The 20,058-nt window shown below is 39.8% G+C and overlaps 1 protein-coding gene across 1 annotated transcript in view; it reads left to right on the plus strand.

Moving 5' to 3' along the window:
- Positions 1 to 646: 646 nt before the first annotated feature.
- KLHL13 (kelch like family member 13) overlaps positions 647 to 20,058 on the plus strand; it is a gene marked incomplete at both ends in the record, with an annotated part of 30,161 nt that continues 10,749 nt past the window's right edge. The window contains 6 exon segments of the mRNA XM_079541863.1: positions 647 to 726; positions 1,200 to 1,207; positions 1,210 to 1,312; positions 13,802 to 13,943; positions 15,069 to 15,201; positions 15,291 to 15,487. Of these exon segments, the coding sequence (XP_079397989.1) occupies positions 647 to 726; positions 1,200 to 1,207; positions 1,210 to 1,312; positions 13,802 to 13,943; positions 15,069 to 15,201; positions 15,291 to 15,487 (663 nt within the window).

Consider the following 20,058-nt stretch of genomic DNA (forward strand, 5'->3'; position numbering starts at 1 on the left):
GATATATTTTTTTTTCCTTAAGGGAGGTAATCAATATGGTCAAAGCTTTCCCTTTTTCTTCCTAGAAACCCAATCGGGTTATGGCACAACGCGCTATTAAATTCTCCAGTCCATTTTTAATAGCTCGCCTTCTAAACTCCCCGCTGTCGTCAGCCCCCGGCAGGTCACGGAGTTGCAGAGTGGTCCCTGATGGACACCTGCGTGCCTGGCTGCCTCCCCACTTCTCCAGGCAATGCGTGAGCTGCGGGGCTGGGGGGGCCGGGGGACGTTCAGGATTAGATTGTTGATAGCGTCCCTCCGAGGACTGCTATTAACAGCACGCCGCTCTGCTTCTGTGCTGCGGAAAGCAGAGTGATATTTCTGTTCCCGTAGCGTGTTGTAAAATGCATGAGATTTTGCTCATCCTCCCTGGAAATGAGAATAGGAAAATGAGAGCGTCCTGAAGCAGAAGCTATTAGAAGAGCGTGCAGAAACCTGCAGCAATTTATGCTTTATTTTGTCTTCCTAGCTATGGATTAGAAGGACTGATTTCTGCAATGGGCTTTTTCCATAATGGCTTTCTTGTATTGTTTGGTCAGAGCTTGCACAGGAGGAAAACAGGCTGCTGAATTTAGTCACTGATCTCTATTAGCCGTGGCCTAAGGCTATGCTGAGATTTATATCCCATTTGTATTGTTGCAGCTCAAAAGAAGAATGTTCAGAGGATGACAAGTGTATTCTGAGTAGGTACGTTGTTTCATTTTTATATGAAACCCATTTTTCTGCTTTCATTGGTCAGAAATGAGGTTAATAGGGAGAGAATACAGTGCAGTGCTGCAGTGTCCCTGTTAAGGTAGAACAATAGCATCAGGAATAGTTCTTTAAAAGAATTAGTTGCTTTTATTAAATAAGGCTGCATTGTGCTGGTGTGCACGGTGCAGTCTTTCTTTTTTTATCCATATACTGCAGTCAGCGCTTCCCTAACGAGGTGGCACTATTGTTGAGTTAGAACGATAGAATCATCGTATTGCTTTAGGGGACAGCAGGATTTAAAAGGAGATGCCTTGCAGCCCCGTCTTACAGATTGGAAGCATCGGTTTGAGGGCATTGGCAGAATCATTTCCTTGTTCTTAGCAGCAGCCACTGCTGTGTCAGTAGTGTGTGGAATGGAAGTCCTAGTTGGTAGTCTGTTATGGAAACGCTGTTTACTGTTATTGTAGTACCGTGGTGACAACATGCCATTGAAATGGAAAACGAGCTCTCCTGCTATCTGGAAATTCCCAGTTCCTGTGCTTAAAACATCCAGGTCATCGCCACTTTCTCCAGCATACATGTAAGTGAGAGAAATGAGGATATTAAGGTGGGAATTCTTTCGTGAGACTACCCTGTGGCAAAATACCTTGTTATGTATTGAATGACATTGGCACCCAGAATTTTACCTTGTTTTGTACCCTGAGATTTTTATCATGGATGTCGTGTCGAGTCTTTCCCTCTTTGTCGAAACGTAGAGAAATTGTGCAGATCGAGCCAATATTTGTAATATCGTAAATGTTTTTTTTTTTTTTGAAAAGTTCATGTTAATTTGTAGAGCTGAATGGAGAAGTTTAAGGTGTGAGGCAGGCTTAATTTGTGGTATATATGCTAACATTTCCTCCTGATTAAAGACTGAATGTGGAATCACCTGCTCCGTTGTAGTGCACTTCTGTTCGTGTTCCTCTAAGCAAGAAATCATCTTGCTTTGGTCTTTTATGCTTGCAAGCTGTAGCCTTAATACAGATTGAATGCCTTCAATAATTTTGAAAAACTAAAACAAATGCTTAAAAGAGAAATAGAAATCATTGGTATCTCAATGCTTGTGCACTTTCTCAGTTTGTCCCTGTAAAGTGGCTTTACCTAAAGGAGTATTTCAGTGGCCATGAGAGCAGCGTGCTTTGTTTGCCTTGCCAAATCTTGGCGGAGCTTTTGTTCACCTTTTGCTGCTGCAAGTTCTGCGTTAGAATATACAGGTGGCTTTGTTGCCTTCTGTGAAATAAAGCTGAACCTCGGGAAGAAAAACTGCTTGTGCCTTTAAGGAAGCAGCTCTCTCATCATGAGTTGTTTCAAGATGCAGAAGTAACTGTGTAGGTGACTTCTGCATTTGGGAAATCCCTATGAAAACCGACTTTCTGATAGTATTGCAGCCTGATAGCTACTGGATTAGTGCTTCCCAGCTTTTATTTCTTTGCTGCAGCTGCTGTAGGGATGTGCTATAAGAAATGGGTTTTCCAACTCCCTGAGCAGGGAATGTTTCTGTCTTAGGATGAATTTTCACGGGAAGGCTTAAAGCATTTATGTCACAGAGTACATCCAATGCGCTTAAGGCTGCCAGAAAATAAGCTATTGCCAATAAATCGTTGCTTACCATAGGTGTTTTTTAATGACTAAATGCAAAATACCCAAAGAGTTGTGAGGCTTTGAAAGTCATTTCATGCTAGTAACATCTTTGGTGTTGTCTGATGTGTTTTTAAAACTACAGAACTTGCTAAATGTAAGCAACATCAGAAATAGCCAGGTCTGATCTGTCTGCTGCTCGAACAGAACCCTTTTGTATGTTGCCTTTAAGTTGTTAATCTAGCTCTGTGCGTGCTTCAGCTTTTATGATGGGGATCGTGTAGCTGATTACCTCAATGTGTTGAAAGTATGGGAACAGGTTTAGTGATCAGACGTAACTATATGATGCTGAGCTTATCTGGAGCATGAGAAATATGTGAGCAGCAGCCTTAATCATTTTTGTAATGACTCCGTGTGTCCAAATGCTTATGGAGATATTTATTCACATCAGCAGGACTCTCAAATGTAGCATCCAAGTTATTCATGTGCTTCATAAGGGGGAAAAACAAAAGAGAAATGTTACAAAATGGCATCTATTTGATTAGATTGAGGTGTGGACTGGCACAGCCAACCTTGTGATTTAGACTGATCGGTAACATCAGTGTTGGAATCATGCTTTTTGTTGCAGAGAAGATGCTAAATTTGCTAAGTGCTTTGTGGTACATTTTTTCACCTTCACGGCTGTAGGATTTCTCCCCCCAAGTAATGCTCTGCGTGCTGGCAAAGGGCTTCTTTCAAGTACATGTTCAGAAGTGACATGTAAAACAGTGCATCTATTGATGTAAAATATGACCGTAAAACTACTGAATGTACAGATGAACACATCCACGTTTGATAATTTGGATCCAGAATATACAAACCTAAACTGGAACTTTAGTCCCTTTAATATTTGGCAACTTAATGTTACGGGTTTGTAGTGTGATTTTTTGTAATGTGAAGGAGAGAGACCTTAAAGGCTTGGGTTTTGTCATCCTTACTGAAATTCCAATTCTTCAGGTTTTTTCTTGAATTAAAGTTGGCCTTGGCTTGAGAAGCTTCATTCTAGTTCTGATTTATAAGTAACTTATCTAGAGAATAAACCCATTGTCGGGACTCGCGGATTTTTATGAGGTCTGTGTACCTGATACCTGAACTCTGCCTTAGTTTCCCTGTACTGGAATGTTGAGCTGTGGCTCTTGAGCACGTTAAGTGCTCAGATGAAGCAGGCATCTATGTACAAAGTACCTCTGTAAAACAGTTAATTGTCCTGCGGGCTGTGCAGCTGGATAAGTCTGACTGCAGTTTCTGCTTTAAAAGTTTGTTCCCAAACTGCAGAATGCGTGCAAAGAGCTTACCTGCGAGAGTCCTCTGCTGCAGGAAACTTGTGTCCAGGTAGTATATGAAATAAGGGACCTGCTGAAGTTGAGCTAATGGATTTGTAGGCAAGTACGTGGTTCTGGTATGGGGAAATGTGCTTTTTGCACTGGGGCTGGTACTGCTTTTCAGGCAGCGGAAGGAGAAGCAACGATTCACCGCTGCTTGGTTGTTGGTTTCCCATAGCTACAAGTATAGTGACAGTTTTAGAGACCTTTCCAGAAAGCCCTCATGTTACTCAGAGGGAGAAGGGTCCCTCTGAAGAGAAGCATGGGCAACCTGTCTCCTGGTGGGACTAGTCGCAAATAGCTTGAGATTGCCCCAAGTCCACCAAGAGATCCAGGAACGTTTCATAGGGAGAGTCCATATCAGAAATGGACTGCTGGCATGTGACCGGCATACATGGGTATAATGCAACTTGTGATTTGGTGTGAATATTCACAGTGTGCAGATATACTTGCAGGTGTGTGCTTTCGTGGAGTCCTTTTGCATTTTCTTCTCCAGGGCTTAGAATGCCCTCGGTTGAAATAAGTGCCAAAGCTCTTATAGCAAGTGTATGCTGTGCTGGTGGAAGTGTTTGTGTTTGCTGTTGTGTTGGCTGTGCAGGGATGGGCACAGGTAGCTTGGTGTTGGTGGAGGCAGGCGAGCAGTTCCAGCGAGTAAATCGGGGGGAAGGAAGTAGTGAATGATGCTAAATGTAGGATTTCTCAGAATTGTAGGTATTTATTGATGGCCATGTTTTAAAAACAGGCAATTTAAAAGCAGACAAAAAGCAACAACAAAATGTAGATTGAAGTAAGCAGAAGTTAAGACTGAAAGCTCTAAATCAGAGGACGGCAGGTCAGTGTGGTTATGTATAGCAGCTTTAAGGCGTAATGAAATACGCTCACAAGATGCTATTGCTCACAATGTCATCCCCTAATGTCATTTTGTACGTGAGGGACTTATGGAGAATGTTCTTATTCACAGTGGGAACGTCATTGAGGCTTGTGCACGTCTTGCTCTTACAGGAATGGAAGAAACCTGGAGATCAGAGTACTGTGATACGCACCTACTAATTCAATAGCAACGTTTCAGTGGCAAAAATAGTAAGAAATAATTCAATAGTAGAAATAAGGATAATGAGAACCTCTGTAATCCTATTTTGAGTCAAAACATTTTCTGGAAAGCTAAATGTTGATTTGAGTGTTCTTTGTCCCCGACGTGCCGTATTTAAAAATAAGTGAAATTGAATTAGAAGAATCTCCATGTGAAATAATGTCTAAATTTAGTGCCATCTATCCTTTTCTGTTGAGCAGTGTTTTGATATTTTTAAATGGAAGCTGTTCTTTGGATGCATTTTCATCAATGACTGATGGTAGGAGAAGTAAACAAATGCAGTGGCACGAAGATATCCTTGTCAGAAGGGTTGTTGCACAGTATTTCCATCCAGAGTGGTCTGGTTTTGAAATGTGTCCGACTGGATATGTGGTGCAAGTAATGGAAGTCTGTGTGTAGAAAAGTAGAATGAGTTCTTAATGCTCCGGAGCAATCAGTGTTGGTTTTAGCTGCTTATGTAGGTTAATGCTTTTTGTGTTGTTTTTTCCTGAATCTCTGATTTGCTCTGCAGTGAGCTCTTTGAATTTGTGCTGTGCAATGATATGCTTAAACAGGGCAAGGTGTGTGTGTGTGTGTGTGTGTGTGCGTAATTCAGAGTCCGGGTGGCTTTTGTGACCACATTGTGTGTCTACTGCCTCACTTGGGCATCTGTAGCAAACCCTTCTGCTGGGCTCTCGCCTGTGTTTGACAGACAGTGCTCCATTCACACCAAAGCAAAGATTCACTCACCTTTGGCAAGATTTCCACTCCAAGCAATTGTTTCCTGACTGTTATGTCAGTCAACCCAAATACTGCTTAGAAATGATCCAGCAGTGCATGCCTACAGTTGAAGAGAGGAGGTAGGGTTTGGAAGAGGTTTGTTCTGTAAATAGAAGGCTACTTTTAATCCCAGTACGTAGACTTCTCTTAATCTTATTTTTGCTTTTAAAATGGGTATTTCAATAAGTTAATTCCAAGTTTGAAATGTAAAACTTCATCGTAACAATAAACTGGCAAAACAAGAGAGAAAGTGGTTGTCATGAGGTGTCTTAATGCTACTGATGTTTTTCTGGACAGATCTTCAGAGGTGATTCCATGACTTAAATGTTCCCAGTTGCCTTCTCCTTCCATGTAATCTTGCAATAACGGCATCGTGCTGTGCTGAATCACTTCCACTGTATTATCTGAAATATATTATTTGACCTGTTCAGCCAGAATACCACATCTACCACTATGTTGTTTTTGCCCTGATTTTATTATTGTGGGGAAAACCTTGCTGCGCAGTTGCTTTATGTTTGCTGCAGCGTTGTGCAGTAGTTTCTGTTGAGTGTGGATGGGGGTAGCTGTGTGTTTCTGTAGAGAGCACATGGGGAATAGTGGAGTCTTAAAATAACAGAGTTCTGATTGAGATTAGTGGGGTTCATGTGTGGTTAGAGCACTAAAATGGAAGTGCATGTTCATAGCGTGGCTGTAATGTTTAGTCCAGCAGTGACTGAGACTGTTGCAATATAAGCTGTGAAAATGAGTTTCTATCCTTTATCCTGGAATTGACAAGTACCCCACAGCTGTTATCTGTGCTTACATTTAAACTCTTAAATAATGTGGGGGGAAAACAATTTACAATTCCAACCTTAAAACGAAACAAACAAAACACCAAGCCAACCAAACACAAAGCTCCAGTCTTCCCAGGGGAAACGTAGTCAGGGAATACTAAACAGCTGTGAGAAGTGACAGCAAGAGGAGTGATAGAAGGTCCTAGGCAGAAAGAGCAAGGGTTAATTAGCAAGTCATGATGTTGGAGTATTGGGTATTAATTTGCTGGCCTCGAAGCACTCAGATTTATCCTCTGTAGCATACAGGAGAACAACCAATCTGTGACAGAGAACAAGGATGGGAATTGTTGCAGGGATACGGTGGAATATATATATATATTTTTATCACCATAGCTTAAATGTGCAGGTGCCATTGCAAATACGAATGGGTTTTAGTCCAGTAGCTTTACTGTCATTCTATGGGACCATTCTGCTAATTTACTGATTTCTGTGTATATGAAAACTAAATTTAATGACATTGGGCAGAATGGTGCATGCAGAATAATTTCAGTGTTTCCTGTAATGTGCAGTAAGCATTGAGCTGTGCAGACAGAATTAGGGCTTACATTTCTGATTCTTCAGACCAAACGTGAAGGGCAGGGGCAGGATGTGTCAGTGCAGCATAAAATATGAAGCCTCTGAGTCACTGAATTCTGCAGTTTTGATCAAGGACATAAAATAGTTCTTTAGAAAAACTACAAAGCGTGTGTATGTGCTTTGCTTTCTGTTTTTTAATGGTGGGAACCAATGCGCTAAGACCAACTTGGGCAAAATGTCATTAGAGAGCCACTTGTAATTTAGCATTGTTAAACAGTGTCTGTGAATTTCAGCTATCAATGGCTCAATGAATGCAAACCCTTGGTCAAATAGATAAACGTGGATGTGGCACTAAGGCTCCTGGGGTGGCTGCGTACTGCGAGGAACAAAAGCTTTACCGCAATGACTGAGCCAAATATTGCTTTGTTTCTGTGGAAAGCATGTTTGCTTCAACCAGTGGGCTGTAATTATTCAACAAACAGCTTGAGAGCTTGGATAGTTTTTAGTTGTTGAAGAAATAATTTTGTGGAGAATGTTTTTGGTCTATGTATGCGACTTGGAAAATGAGGCCTAAGCAGTTGCTCAGTCCTTTACTGACTTTGTGGGACCTGATTTAGTGCTGGTCTTTGGTCCCAGCTTGGCTTTATGTAATACAAAAATGCTCAGAGATGTTGGGATTACCCTTACTTCCACATCCCCCGTTCTGCTTGGTTCCATTGGCACTCAGTATGGCAATGGCAGCTTTCATTGCCTGAGTGTTCCCAGTGCTTTTGTTGGTGTCTGCTGACATCGTGTGCTTGTGCCATGCTGTGTGCATCATGTCAGGGTGATGGTGAGATGTGTTGGAGTCCAAATGGCATTGTTTGGCACATACTTCCTGTTTTTAAAAAATAAATACTGGGAATGGCTCGATTTCTATGCTTTTGTCTCAAAGTTTATTAAAAACTGTATCTCTAGAATAGCTGAAGTAGATTCTCTTGAGCCTGACTGGTTAGTGAGGTTCTGTCGGAGCCATTCTGGGTGGTTTCATATTCTGGTGATGGTGCTTGTAGAACGGCACGGACTGCTTTGCTTCCCTGATTCATGTCAGCCTCAGATGCGGTCTAAATCTGTGGTGAAAATGTTGTAGAAGTAGGTAGTGCATATCGCTCAGTGAGAATTTGCTTTTTCTAAAAATATAATGTGAGTTTTCTTTCTACAGAACTGATTCACTGTTTTCCTTATGGTAGGCTTGCTCTTATATATTGCCTACAGCTTTTTCCTTGCTGTCGTAGCTTGCTTTCTCTGGCAGTTATCCCAACAGCTTTTCTTTGCAAAGACCTGGTGTGCAGAAGGAGCAAGGACAACTGCAGATTGAAGCAACGTTTTCTTGCTGTGCAGCTGGGCTGGGAGCAGGAGCTGCTCATTGCTATGTACGTTTCATGTGTAACTGTGCCCAAGCTGCAATTAGAGCCAGGGATGCACCTACCTCTGCTTACTGCCCTTCAGCGTGCATCCATGAGCTGTCCTTGTCATTCTTTTGCTGGGTTTGGTGGGTTTGGAGTCCTTTATCCTACTGAGAGTAATATGCAACTTCTCATGGTTTGTTTTCCTACACTGAAACTGTTTTTCTGCTCTCATTGTGCAATATTATACTATTAGGGTGCAACCTGATTTTAAAGGAAGGGTGGAGAAATAAATGCAGGAGCATCTATTTGTTTAATTCAATATTTGTTTAATTCAAGAAACAAATTCAAGCTTTGTGCCTTTGCTCCTTGAACGTAGATTTCAAAGAACTCAGGATAGTACTAAACAAATATTGAAGTGTTCAGCTGTTAATGCCCTTCTAACTTATAAAGGTCAGGAATAAAACCAAAGATATTGCAATATCTTAAGGTGTGAGTGGTGCTGCACCAACTGCTGTAACTACTGTTGAAGATGGCAGCCATAGCAGTGACAGTGTTGATTCATCGGGTAAAGGTTTGCATGTTCTGATTGCAGCAGCCTTTCAGGTGAGCAGCGTGAAAATGGAGTTTGGAGAAATGATGGTAACTGCATGAGTACAAGTGTTCCTTGTATGTCAGCTGCTAATTCATCCATTAAAATTATGGCTTTTAAACATGCATGGCAGGTCATTTTGTAGATCCTTCCAGTGCTGTTCTTGTGTTTCTCCTACTTCCAGGTGTTCAGCCACAGCAGAGGGTACAGAATACAACACTGATGGCCCTATGCCATGCACAGTAATAGATTTGAACATTCTTGATGGTTTGTCAACCTGACCCCCCAAAAAAGTGCCTTTTGTCCTTCTCTTTTGGCTGAGCTCATGCTCATTGCAAGCTTGCATTCCTTGTGCTATCTTTGTGATATTTTCTGTTAAGAAATAAATAGCAAGCTGATAAAATGAGTTACTTTTACTGGGTTGTGGATACCAAGGAATGAAGTTAGAAACTCTTCATTAGAAATAGGAAAAAAAACGAGATGTTGTAGTGGGGGACAAGTGTGAAAGTTATTTATTTACCAGAATAAAACATGTCCTGAAGCTGTGTCACTAGGAGATTCAGAGTGGAAGTAATGTGGAGTACAGTGACAGTGTAATTTGTTCCTCTTTGTTAGATTGATTTTAGGATTTCTTAACAGAAGTGTTATGAGTTTATTTGATACAGTGCTACCATTATCAGTTATGTTCATTGGTGGCATGTAACTTGTTAGAGAGCTCCTGTGTTCATTATTTCTGGAACTGGAGCGTCTGTTTGTAATGGAAAATCAGAAAGACGGGTGACATGTAAGCTTTTTTTTGGAGGACTATGTATACAAAGCAAAGAATTACTATATCTAATAGTATAGAAGAGTTTCATTGTATTTACTAGGCTTGTCATTAATAGATTCATTACCAAAATACACGTACAGCTGCATGCAGAGCAGCCCTGTACCACTCCGTATCTTTGACAGATCATGAAATAGTAAAGATCTCTACTGTTATAGGAATGTCTTAGCATGAAGTAGAACAAAGTTCTATTGCTGAATGCCATGGTATTGGCACATGCCAGAAGTGATGCTGGGGTGCACTCAGCCCTCATCAAGCCCCCACCTTGATCCTGTGATTAAAGAGTACTGTGGGATTTGAACTTTTTCTCCGCTGAGGTGTGATTGCACAGAAGCAGCATACTGCACTCTGAAGAAGTCACTGTGTATTCATGTGTTTGCAGTAGTTCAACAGCATTACCAGTATTTTTTTGTAGCTTTACATTTGGCTTGGCCATCTTTCCAGTTGCTGATTGCACAACTGGAGTATTTAGATACGTTGTTCATCTAGTAAAAGGTGAGAAATTATACCTTACAGGGAATAAATGGAGTTAGTGGGCAGTCCAGGTCTTGTTATTTCTTTAAAATGGTGAAAAGCAAAGTAATTGTCATTCAGATTGACAGGGGCAATGGAATTAGGCTGTATAACATCCATAGAACACACGCTGCTTTGCATATTTCATTGCTACAAAATTATCAGTTGGAGGATTAACTTGGAGCCATGAGAATGCAAAGCATGCTTGGTTACACTGGCATAGGCAAGAACTTGAAAGAGTTGGCATGAGGTTTAAAAAAAAACAAAAACAAACCAAAACGCAACTCCTGAATGACAGCTTCTTCTGTGATAGCAACTAATTAACCTCCTGTGGCTTTCCCTGAACTGCTGAGAGACTGCAGCAAGTCAGGAAGCTGCTCTGCTTTGCTGTTGCAATGCTGATGCTGTGTGCTGAACTCCAGCATCCCCTCGTTCTTAACGCTTAAAATTGAAAAGCCCATCCAGAGCAATTGTATGCATTGAAAGTGATGTAATATCCACGTTTACAGCTACTGGTGGATTATCAGTACGTCTTGTTGCAGGGGTAGCTGCCTCCTCCAACTTTTTGAACCTCAATTAAGAATGCTACAGCTGTTCTTCTTGTTTAATGACTTCTATTGATCAGGACAATAGAATTAATTGGAAAATGAATTAGCTTTCTTTTTTGGTAGTATGCTTTATTGTGATATACTGTGCTTGCAATAAAGTACCAATCAATATATTTACATTCATTATACTCTAATTAATTATAGTGCTTAGCAGACCTATGTTAATGAATATAAATAATGCCTGTGGTGGCAGCATGCAAATGTGACAGATGTATGTACTGTGTTTTGATTGGGAATTCATTGGGATATGAACAATGTTACCCATGTGTTGTGGACATGAGTGGTGGAGACATTACTGAGGATTCACTTTACAGCCCTAAAACTAAAGTTTTATTCTGAATAGTCAGAAATTTCTTTGAAGGACAGTTTTAAATTCATCTTATTTGTGAGGCAGGACTTGTTTCTGTTGTTTTCTATATTGGTATCACGCGGTATGGAAGAGCTCATGCATTTTTACTTCGTCTTACAAAGATGGATTTCTGGCCTTATATGTGGATAAGTGTTAGCACTGGTGCAGTGCCAATGACATGCTCCTAATTTCTGGTTGCTCTGGGAACAATTGCCCACAAATGTCACAGCACTTGGATTCAGGGGATCAGCTGTTGGATGGGTCTTTAGGAGTGCTGCTAGTACTTCAGCATAGACTGTATCCCCTCTGTTGGCTATGCAGCAGTAACAAGAGGTCGCATGCTATAAGGGACCTCATTAGGACAAAGCAGTGGAAGTTTTGTCATAGAATCCTAGAATGGCCTGGGTTGAAAAGGCCCACAATGCTCATCAGTTCCAACCTCCTGCTGTGTGCAGGTCACCAACCAGCAGCCCAGGCTGCCCAGAGCCACATCCAGCCTGGCCTTGAATGCCTGCAGGGATGGGGCATCCACAGCCTGTTCCAGTGCCTCACCACCCTCTGTATGAAAAACTTCCTCCTAATATCCAACCTAAACCTCCCCTGTCTCAGTTTAAAACCGTTCCACCTCGTCCTATCTCTATCCACCCAATATTTCTTTTTAGAGATTCACATGAAATGTAAGAAAACAATGTACCCAAGTTTAGTACAAGGCTTTTAGAGCCCCTTCATAGAACAGCTATCAGATGTGACGTTTCTGAGAGGTCTTTCAAGAGCAAATATAGTGACATTCATGCCAGGTGACTCTGGTTCCTCTCCACCCATGCTCAGACATCTCCTAATGTGACTTCATATTCCTTCTCTTAGAAAGACATCCAAATTTAAAGGCTAGATGTCTCTTGATATTGTTAGAATTTCCTTGATGAGACTGTAGTCAAGCTTAAAAAAAAAAAAAAAAAACAACCAACAAAATGCTGTAGAACAAAGTGAATTTAGGTCTTTGCTGCTGTATTATGTTGTATGCATTTATTGTATTGCAAGGGACTTAGAAAGCACTTTGAATTAAAACACACCTTGTAGTTTTTTTATGTCACTGTGTGGATTTATGTTACAAATACGATGATTTGGTTTCAAACAGGACTGAATTGCTTACTGCAGTACATCTGTGCTGATTAACTTTCTTAGATGTCTCACTACTGGGTTGCTACACTGCAAGTCGAAGCTATCTGGATGTGCCCTTGTTCCTACAATCTGTTTTGTCTGTATGCATAAAGTCTCCCTGTTTCAAACCCATGTGTGCTGTGGAATGGTGAATTTGTATGGATATGTTTTTTGTATCTAATGTAACCATGGGTTTGAACAAAGCTATGTGCTATCAAGGTGCTATCGAGAACTCTAAAGTTTCAGAAATGCTCTCTGTAGGCAATGTACCAGAACAAGTTGGGGGGAATAACTGCTCAAAAAGAAAGCAAACGCTTTGTTTTTCAATTGCAGACTCTCATGTCATCCTTACACAGCAATCCCAATCAAAACTGGGAAAGAAACCCAAATAATTCAAACACGTTCTTGTCACTTAAAGTAATTTCTGAAACTAGCTTGGAGACCAGTGTGTTTACCTGCATGTTTAAAATTTGGGAAATGTTTTGCATCTGAGATTTGCAGCATTTATTTTAAATTGCTATGAATATGTGTTGAAACATGGAGTCTTTATTAATGATTAAGCCACTAATCCACAGACAGGAGAATTTTCTTTGCTAATTAATACTGTGTATATATGCATTAGACTGGTATGCATGCTAATAGGTAATGTATTAGCTTAAAGAATTCATGGGAACTAGTAACATTTCTGGAGAGGAAATTTATTTACGTTTTATAATAATTACAGGTTAGGGTAATTAGAATCTCATATGCATATCTCTATGTAAATCCAATTTACATCACAAGATGCAAGTGGAAGGCTAATAACAGAGCTGTAATCCTTAACAGTTCTACTTAAATCAGTCCTTTCCATCTGAATTTGGGCAGTAATTACTTAGAATCAAAATGTGTGACAACTTCACACACGCAAATCTTAATTTAAGGTTATGAAGTGGTTGCCTCTAGTAGCAGAACTCTGAGTATTGTGTCCTGAAGGATTTCTTGTTGTAGTAGCTTACAGCTGAGATTCTATCAGTTATTTGCTATTATTCACGTGTGAGTGAGATGATGTATGCCATAAGAAGCAATTCACTGAACTTTAATGTCATATTTAATGTTTGAATCTTCTAACTTTGCTCTGCAATCTGATGCAATAGTTGATTTTGAAAATGGAATGGGACTCCTGCAAGCATCATAAAATACTGGGAGAACGCATGGAAATAAGTGTGCAAGGCTCTTAATGTGGGGGAGGGGACCAGGATTTATTGCCTGTAAATAAGCTTTTTGAAATGATGCTGTGTAGGTATTTCAATTCCTTAGATGAGCTGGCGAGGACCGAAAAGAATCGATTCTGTTGCCTGCTGGTTTTCATGACCTACTGCTTCGGTTCTGTTTCTTGTCATCCCAGAGGACTGTGTTTGTAATGTGAAAGAGCACTTAATGAAAATACGAGTTTGATCGTAAGATCTCTCTTTTCTCATCTTAGATCTCTGGTGGAAGAGGAGGATCCTCATATGAAAGTATCTCTTGGTAGCAGCGATATGGGCGTCTCTGCCCATCTGCAGTCTTCGAAGACAGGGACCACGAGATTTTTCACCAGCAATACTCACAGTTCCGTGGTGTTACAGGTAATTGTTTGTGTCAGTACAGATACGCACTGAGAATTTTGGATGCTCTAAAGAATACCTGTGCTCAACAACCTTCCCATACCTGTAACTCCTAAGAATTCTTTAAAACATGTTGGTGTGCTGTGCTGGTGGTGCCTGTGAGCAAGCATCGCTTGTAATTTCTTTTCCTGCAAGTTAAAGGTTGCAGTTCTAGGAATCTTTAGTGACTACTCTATTTTCATAGTCTCTAAGTATATGCTACAAGCAGACTTTTTAAGCATTACCTATGTAATTTTAAAGGCACAGGCTTTCCTTAAGATATCTTAACTCTTAAATGACGTGAGGTGAGGCCAAGACTTCTCCAAGTGTTGAATCTAAAAAGACAGTATTTGCCTTGCTAGTACGAGAAAAATGCCTGATGACGTGCCTGGTTGAAGGGAATCATTTTGTTGGAGCTTCTATTTTGTAGTACATGAAGGAGGCCAGTGTTCCATGCATCTTCCAGTGTGCCCAGCAGGGTATGTCTTTAGAGGAAAATTTTACTTTAAAGTACTGCTGCAGACCACTTCCTTTTCTATTACAGTTAGCTATTTTCAGTAATTTGGAGTAGACCAGCTCTTTTCATAGTTTTGCCTTGTAAACTTTGCTAATAAATTTGATAAGCAGTGAACCAGATAGCGGCTTTCCTTTCAAGCCTTGGTATTTTACAGTCTCTTAATTGGTGGAACACTTAAAGTGGCATGGAGCAGATTTGTATCTAGAGTGCATGTGTGTCTGAACTGCACAGGTCAAAAAAATACGAGTGCCTGCCTTCAAATAATTGCTGGAACATATGTTTTCAAAGCAAATTCCTTCCTGGAAATACCTTAATTAACTGAATAAAGCAACTTTCTAAGGCTCAGGGTACTTTGTAGTCTTCAACCTCTTATAGAAAATGTTCTGGTTAAGCTTTCAATGAATAATTCTCGTTGAATAAATTACATCTAATTATTGTAAAATGACAGCTTATTCCTCAGTGATTTTCATTTTGGTACTACAATACATATGTAAATAAAATGAAACTAGTATTTACATAAGGAAAGGAGAAGTTAGTTCCTGCTCTCCTCTCAAATCAAACAGCTGCTTTGCATTGTGCTCTCCCTGCAGGGTTTTGACCAGCTGCGAGTAGAAGGTTTGCTATGTGATGTGACCCTGGTTCCAGGAGATGGTGATGAGGTGTTTCCTGTCCACAGAGCAATGATGGCTTCTGCAAGTGACTACTTCAAGGCCATGTTCACAGGTGCTTTTTATTTTGATGTTCATACAGGTTTGAGATCATTCAAATCCTATCAAAACGATCTTATAAACTTACCTGCATGTCTTTCTCAGGAGGAATGAAGGAACAGGACTTAATGTGCATCAAGCTTCATGGTGTCAACAAAATAGGCCTGAAGAAGATCATTGATTTCATTTATACTGCAAAGCTTTCCCTTAACATGGACAACCTTCAGGACACTCTGGAAGCTGCCAGTTTTTTGCAGATTTTACCTGTTTTGGACTTCTGTAAAGTGTTTCTTATCTCTGGGGTAAGACTTGCTACTTGTAGTTCACACTTATAAAAGCTGTTTAAATTTTAGATCAAGAACTGTGGCATTATAATACTTGAACTCTGTTTCACCATTGTTTAGAACTTGAATTCACAGGATAATTTTTTTAATTTTATTGCAGGTTTTTTTGTGCGTTGTTTTTAGTATGAGTGTGAGATAAATATTTACCACATTAAAATCCTTCCCTTAGTTGCAGTAATGGTAGTGATATTATTATAGTTTCCAGGTTCCTTACTTTATTTCTTAGTGCTTGCCCTCATATTCCATATCATTCCATAAGAAAGAGACTTGCTGAGTTAAACTTGAACAAAAAATAGAGCTGGCTGTTATAGTCTGTTAATATACTTTCTCAAAGCCTTTTTGTTTTTGTGGAGTGATGCTTGTTGTAGTAGCAACTGTCATGGAGACCTTTCCATCATTATTCTTGTAAACCATTGGACTTTGTGTCTGTTCTTTTAGTAGTCTGTTTAGAGGATATATTTTAATACAAAGATGCTACAGAAATATTGGTTACGTGAAAGAGAGAACTACCAGAATTTTGTGTTGATTTCCATGTTTTGCTAGAACTGAAAGTGGCCTTGAATGGCTACTGGGGCACTTAACAATGAACAAACAAAGTGCTTTGTTTGGTAAGCAGAGGACAGCCCCCAAAGTAGCAATCATTTCCTCATTTACTGTCAGTGTTTGTTAAAAGAGGAATATTTTGGGGCTTTTAACACGGATACTTCTCTGCCGTTGGAACAGACAAGAAGTTTGCCCTTCAAACTAGCATGCTGTAGTTGCAATGCAATACAATATTTACAGTTTGGTAATGTGTTGTTTGTTACAGAGATTAAAATCTCAGGTTGTGCCTCCAGCGTGGGAGGGACACTGGTAACAAACAGCATCCTCTGTTTCATATCTGTGCTTTGAAGAGTGCTGCGCTCCATTCAGGCTGAATGTCTGAGCAGTTCTTGCAGTTTTCTCTAGACAAAAACCCCTTTTTTCCAAGAAGATGACAACTGTTAAAGATTCATTTCCTGGAGTGCTCACCTTCTCGTGCGAGTGTTGTCCAGAGTTCTGTCTTCATGGGCAGGGAAGGATATGACAAGAAAACACCCCATCGTTTATCTGGATGATAACATGGTGTATTAAAATGAGTTGTGAATTAAAATACTAATTGAATCTCTTGCAATCATTAAGAAATTAAGAAGCATTGGTTTTCAATGTGTTCTCTCTCCTGAGAGCGTGTAAATACGAGGACTCAAAAATGCCACCAAGAGAAAGCTGTTCCATGGCAGAACTAAGATGCATCTGGGCTCTGTAATACTACTATTTTGTGTTTAATCTTGGCATGCTTACTAGTTCCCCAGTTCTCAGAGTCACCATAGTGTTTAATTTATGCTCTTCAATCCCATACAATCTATTCTGCATTGCTCAGGTTGTTTTACCTTCCAAAATGAGGTAGTGTGCCTCTGTAGGGCTTACATTTCTATAAAGCACCAAATTGAATTAAGGGCTTGGTGTTTGTAGATCCAAATCAGTGATTTGGAGCAGCCTCCCTTTCTTTAATCAGGGCTGTGCCACAACTAATTCTTGGCTTCCAGGGTTTGTTTGCTGCTTTCTGCTCTGTCCTGTTTCTACTTTGTTCCTTGGCTCTTGGCACTGTTGGGTGAGGGCAGCTGTTGTGAGTTTGCTTTCTTAGGGAAAGAGCTACTTTCATCTTAAATTGCTTTATTTGGGACATTTTCTGTTGTTTGAATGCTCTTTTTCTGAAGGTTCCTCCATGTACAATGTTGGGATCGTCTTTGATCTTGCACTATTTTCTTAAATCCTTTGATTTATACTGATATCTAAGGGGATTTCAGTTCTTTCAGCCCTGTATAACTGTTTCTGTATTGATGTGTTTCAAAAACTGTCTCTTAATTTGAGATGATGCAGTATCATTGGGCCCTTCGACACCTTTTTGTCTGCTTGCAAGATGGTCTCAGCTTTGTGGGAAAGTGACCTGACACTGGGGCTGGTTCTGCCAAGCACCAGAAATCAGCCTTTTGTAATGTTGTTCTCTGGGATCCACATACTTCTAATCATTTTGCTCCATATCCAGTTTTGTAGTATTTTACAATTAAGTTTTTACAAGAGAAGTGACTGTTTTAAAATTCCCAAGAATGAAGTCAGCTGCTTTCTAAAGAAAGCACTTCTGTGTTAGCTCTTATTTTTTCAGGCTATGGTATCATAGTGCTGGGGTGACATTTTTTAAATATTTTCTGGAACTTGTGCTGTATAACGAGCAATTAACAATGAGCAACGTGTCCGAGTGGCTCTGCACAGTGACCAGTGCCCAGGTAAAATAGGATCTACCCAAAACTCTCAGCACTGTACAAAGTCATTTCGGTGTTTGCTCACTTCTGGCTTTTAGCTGTTTCTGTGTCTACCTTTGCTGTTTACTGGATAGATTGTACAAACAGTTGCATTCGTTGTCTGATATTTCCCTTCCTCCCATTCAGTAGGATGGCCAGAAGTAGCAGTTCCTTCTGTTTCTTGATGAGCTCCTGATTGACTGACTCCCACAGAGAACAATTTCTGCACCTCTCTTAAGTATCATAGCAGAAGTCACACTTTTTTTTTTTTTTTTTTTGGAAAATAAACAAGTAATTTATTCAAATTTATTCAAATACCTTTATTGTAACTTAACCTGTCCAATTTTGTATATTTGTGTGAGTAACTATTTCATTTTGTTCTGGGAGTTTTTGACCCAGGACTTTGGAGTCTCTAGTGTATTTTCTTAACTATAAGATTTTGCTTTATAATTTACTGTGATATGTTATCATAGGCCAGAGTAAAGCTGGTAAAGGTACTTTTGGTGAGGAAAGTAAACTTTAAGGAAATACTAAATGTAGTACTCAGATTTGAATGGTAGGTTTATTGATAATAAGCCAAAAAAGTGCATCATTTCATAAGCATTACGGGGAGGATTTGCAAATGCAATAATAAAAAAAAAAAAACCTGATTCCTGTCCAATCCTGTTTGGTTAATTAAAGCAGAATAGCATAGATTTTATGAGGTCAGGAGGCACTGGAAACTGCTGATGTGATGTTCCTGTCATTAACAGTGTGTGATATGTCAATAAATTTCTCAAGTGCAGGCATTCCAGGAATATATTGAATTGCATAGATTTCCCATGTAACTTAGTTGTGGTACATTAACTAGGATGCAAGCACTGGGACGAGCCTAGAATAGTCTTGCATGTTGGGCACTTGAGAACTGACATGCATCCCAAAGTGTATGTAAATATTGCATTGCTACCTTAATGCCTGGTACCCATGCCATGCAGTTCTGTCCCCCTTCTTTTGCTTGATCATCTTTCTCCTCCAAACATGTCTTCTGGCTATATGCAATAATATGTTTCTACTTACCTTGACATGGACAAAGTGCTGTCTCTGTAGTTGGATGCCAGTAGGTGCATTGCAAAGTAAGTTTTTGAATGCCATAACATTACAGCAGGAGTTAAAAGTTGTCCTATAGTATGTAATCAGTTTGCTGAGGGCCATTTTTCTGTTGTTTTATTTTTATTATTGATCTTGAATAAAATTTTAAGAGTAAATGTGTCCAGTTTCACTTGCTTAATTTACAGTATGCTATTACTTCTGTTTAGTTCATGTGTATTACAGAGCCTCAAAGGAAATGCGCAGATAATTGGTAGTATCTCAATAACAGTTGGAAGACAGACCAAAATATTCCTTGAGTAACAGAATGTTTTATAAGTATTGCTAGCAGATAAGATGATATTTTGGTATAAATAGTGCAGTCTTCTAATTCAGTAATGATTTGTGTATGTACTGCATGGATGTTGTGTAATAAAAATGCTGACAGTCTGCCACACATTCATCTTGTAGACAGGGCTTGATTGATTTATATTAGAGATGAGAATGAGATAAGAATAAGATATTGGAACCTTTGATTCCAGGAAGGTGTTTCAGGGTTGTGAATGAGTCTTAGTGACTGCAGATCTCAATTCCAGGATAAGTTAGATGAGTTTCTAGTGAATAAAGAAGTCTGCTTTTCCCATGCTCGTTAACCTTTAACAGGCAATTCCAAAAGTTAATGATAGATTGAAGTAATATAGTGCTAAAATGTAATCTGTTATGACTGGAACATGTTTGAATGTTTTCAAGTCAGTCTTCAACCCTACAACTGTTTTTTTTTTTTTTTTTAAATAACTACAAGATTTAGAAGTTAAAATTCTTCTGGAATTACAAATGTGACAATCCTAAAGCTGTGGTGTCAGTGCAGAGCGGGGTTGGACCTGCTGTTGGCTGATCTGTAAGGAGACTGTAAAGCATGTCTGAAGGAAGTTTGGGGTTGAAAATTGAGTGCAAAAAGAAGGTGCAGTTGTTGACAAGAAGTGTCTGGAAGTGGATTTGCTTGGCATATGTAACGCAGGTCTCGCAGAACTGAAATGTGTGGGTTTGCTGCAGTCCTGCTTGGTTCTGTCCCATCCCTCCTGTCTTTTTCTCTCTCCCTCTTGGATCCTGAAATGTAAGAAGGATGTAGGAAAGGCAGATGCTGGA

The sequence above is a fragment of the Tetrao urogallus genome (assembly GCF_951394365.1).
Source record: "Tetrao urogallus genome assembly, chromosome: 13".
Classification (NCBI taxonomy): domain Eukaryota; kingdom Metazoa; phylum Chordata; class Aves; order Galliformes; family Phasianidae; genus Tetrao; species Tetrao urogallus.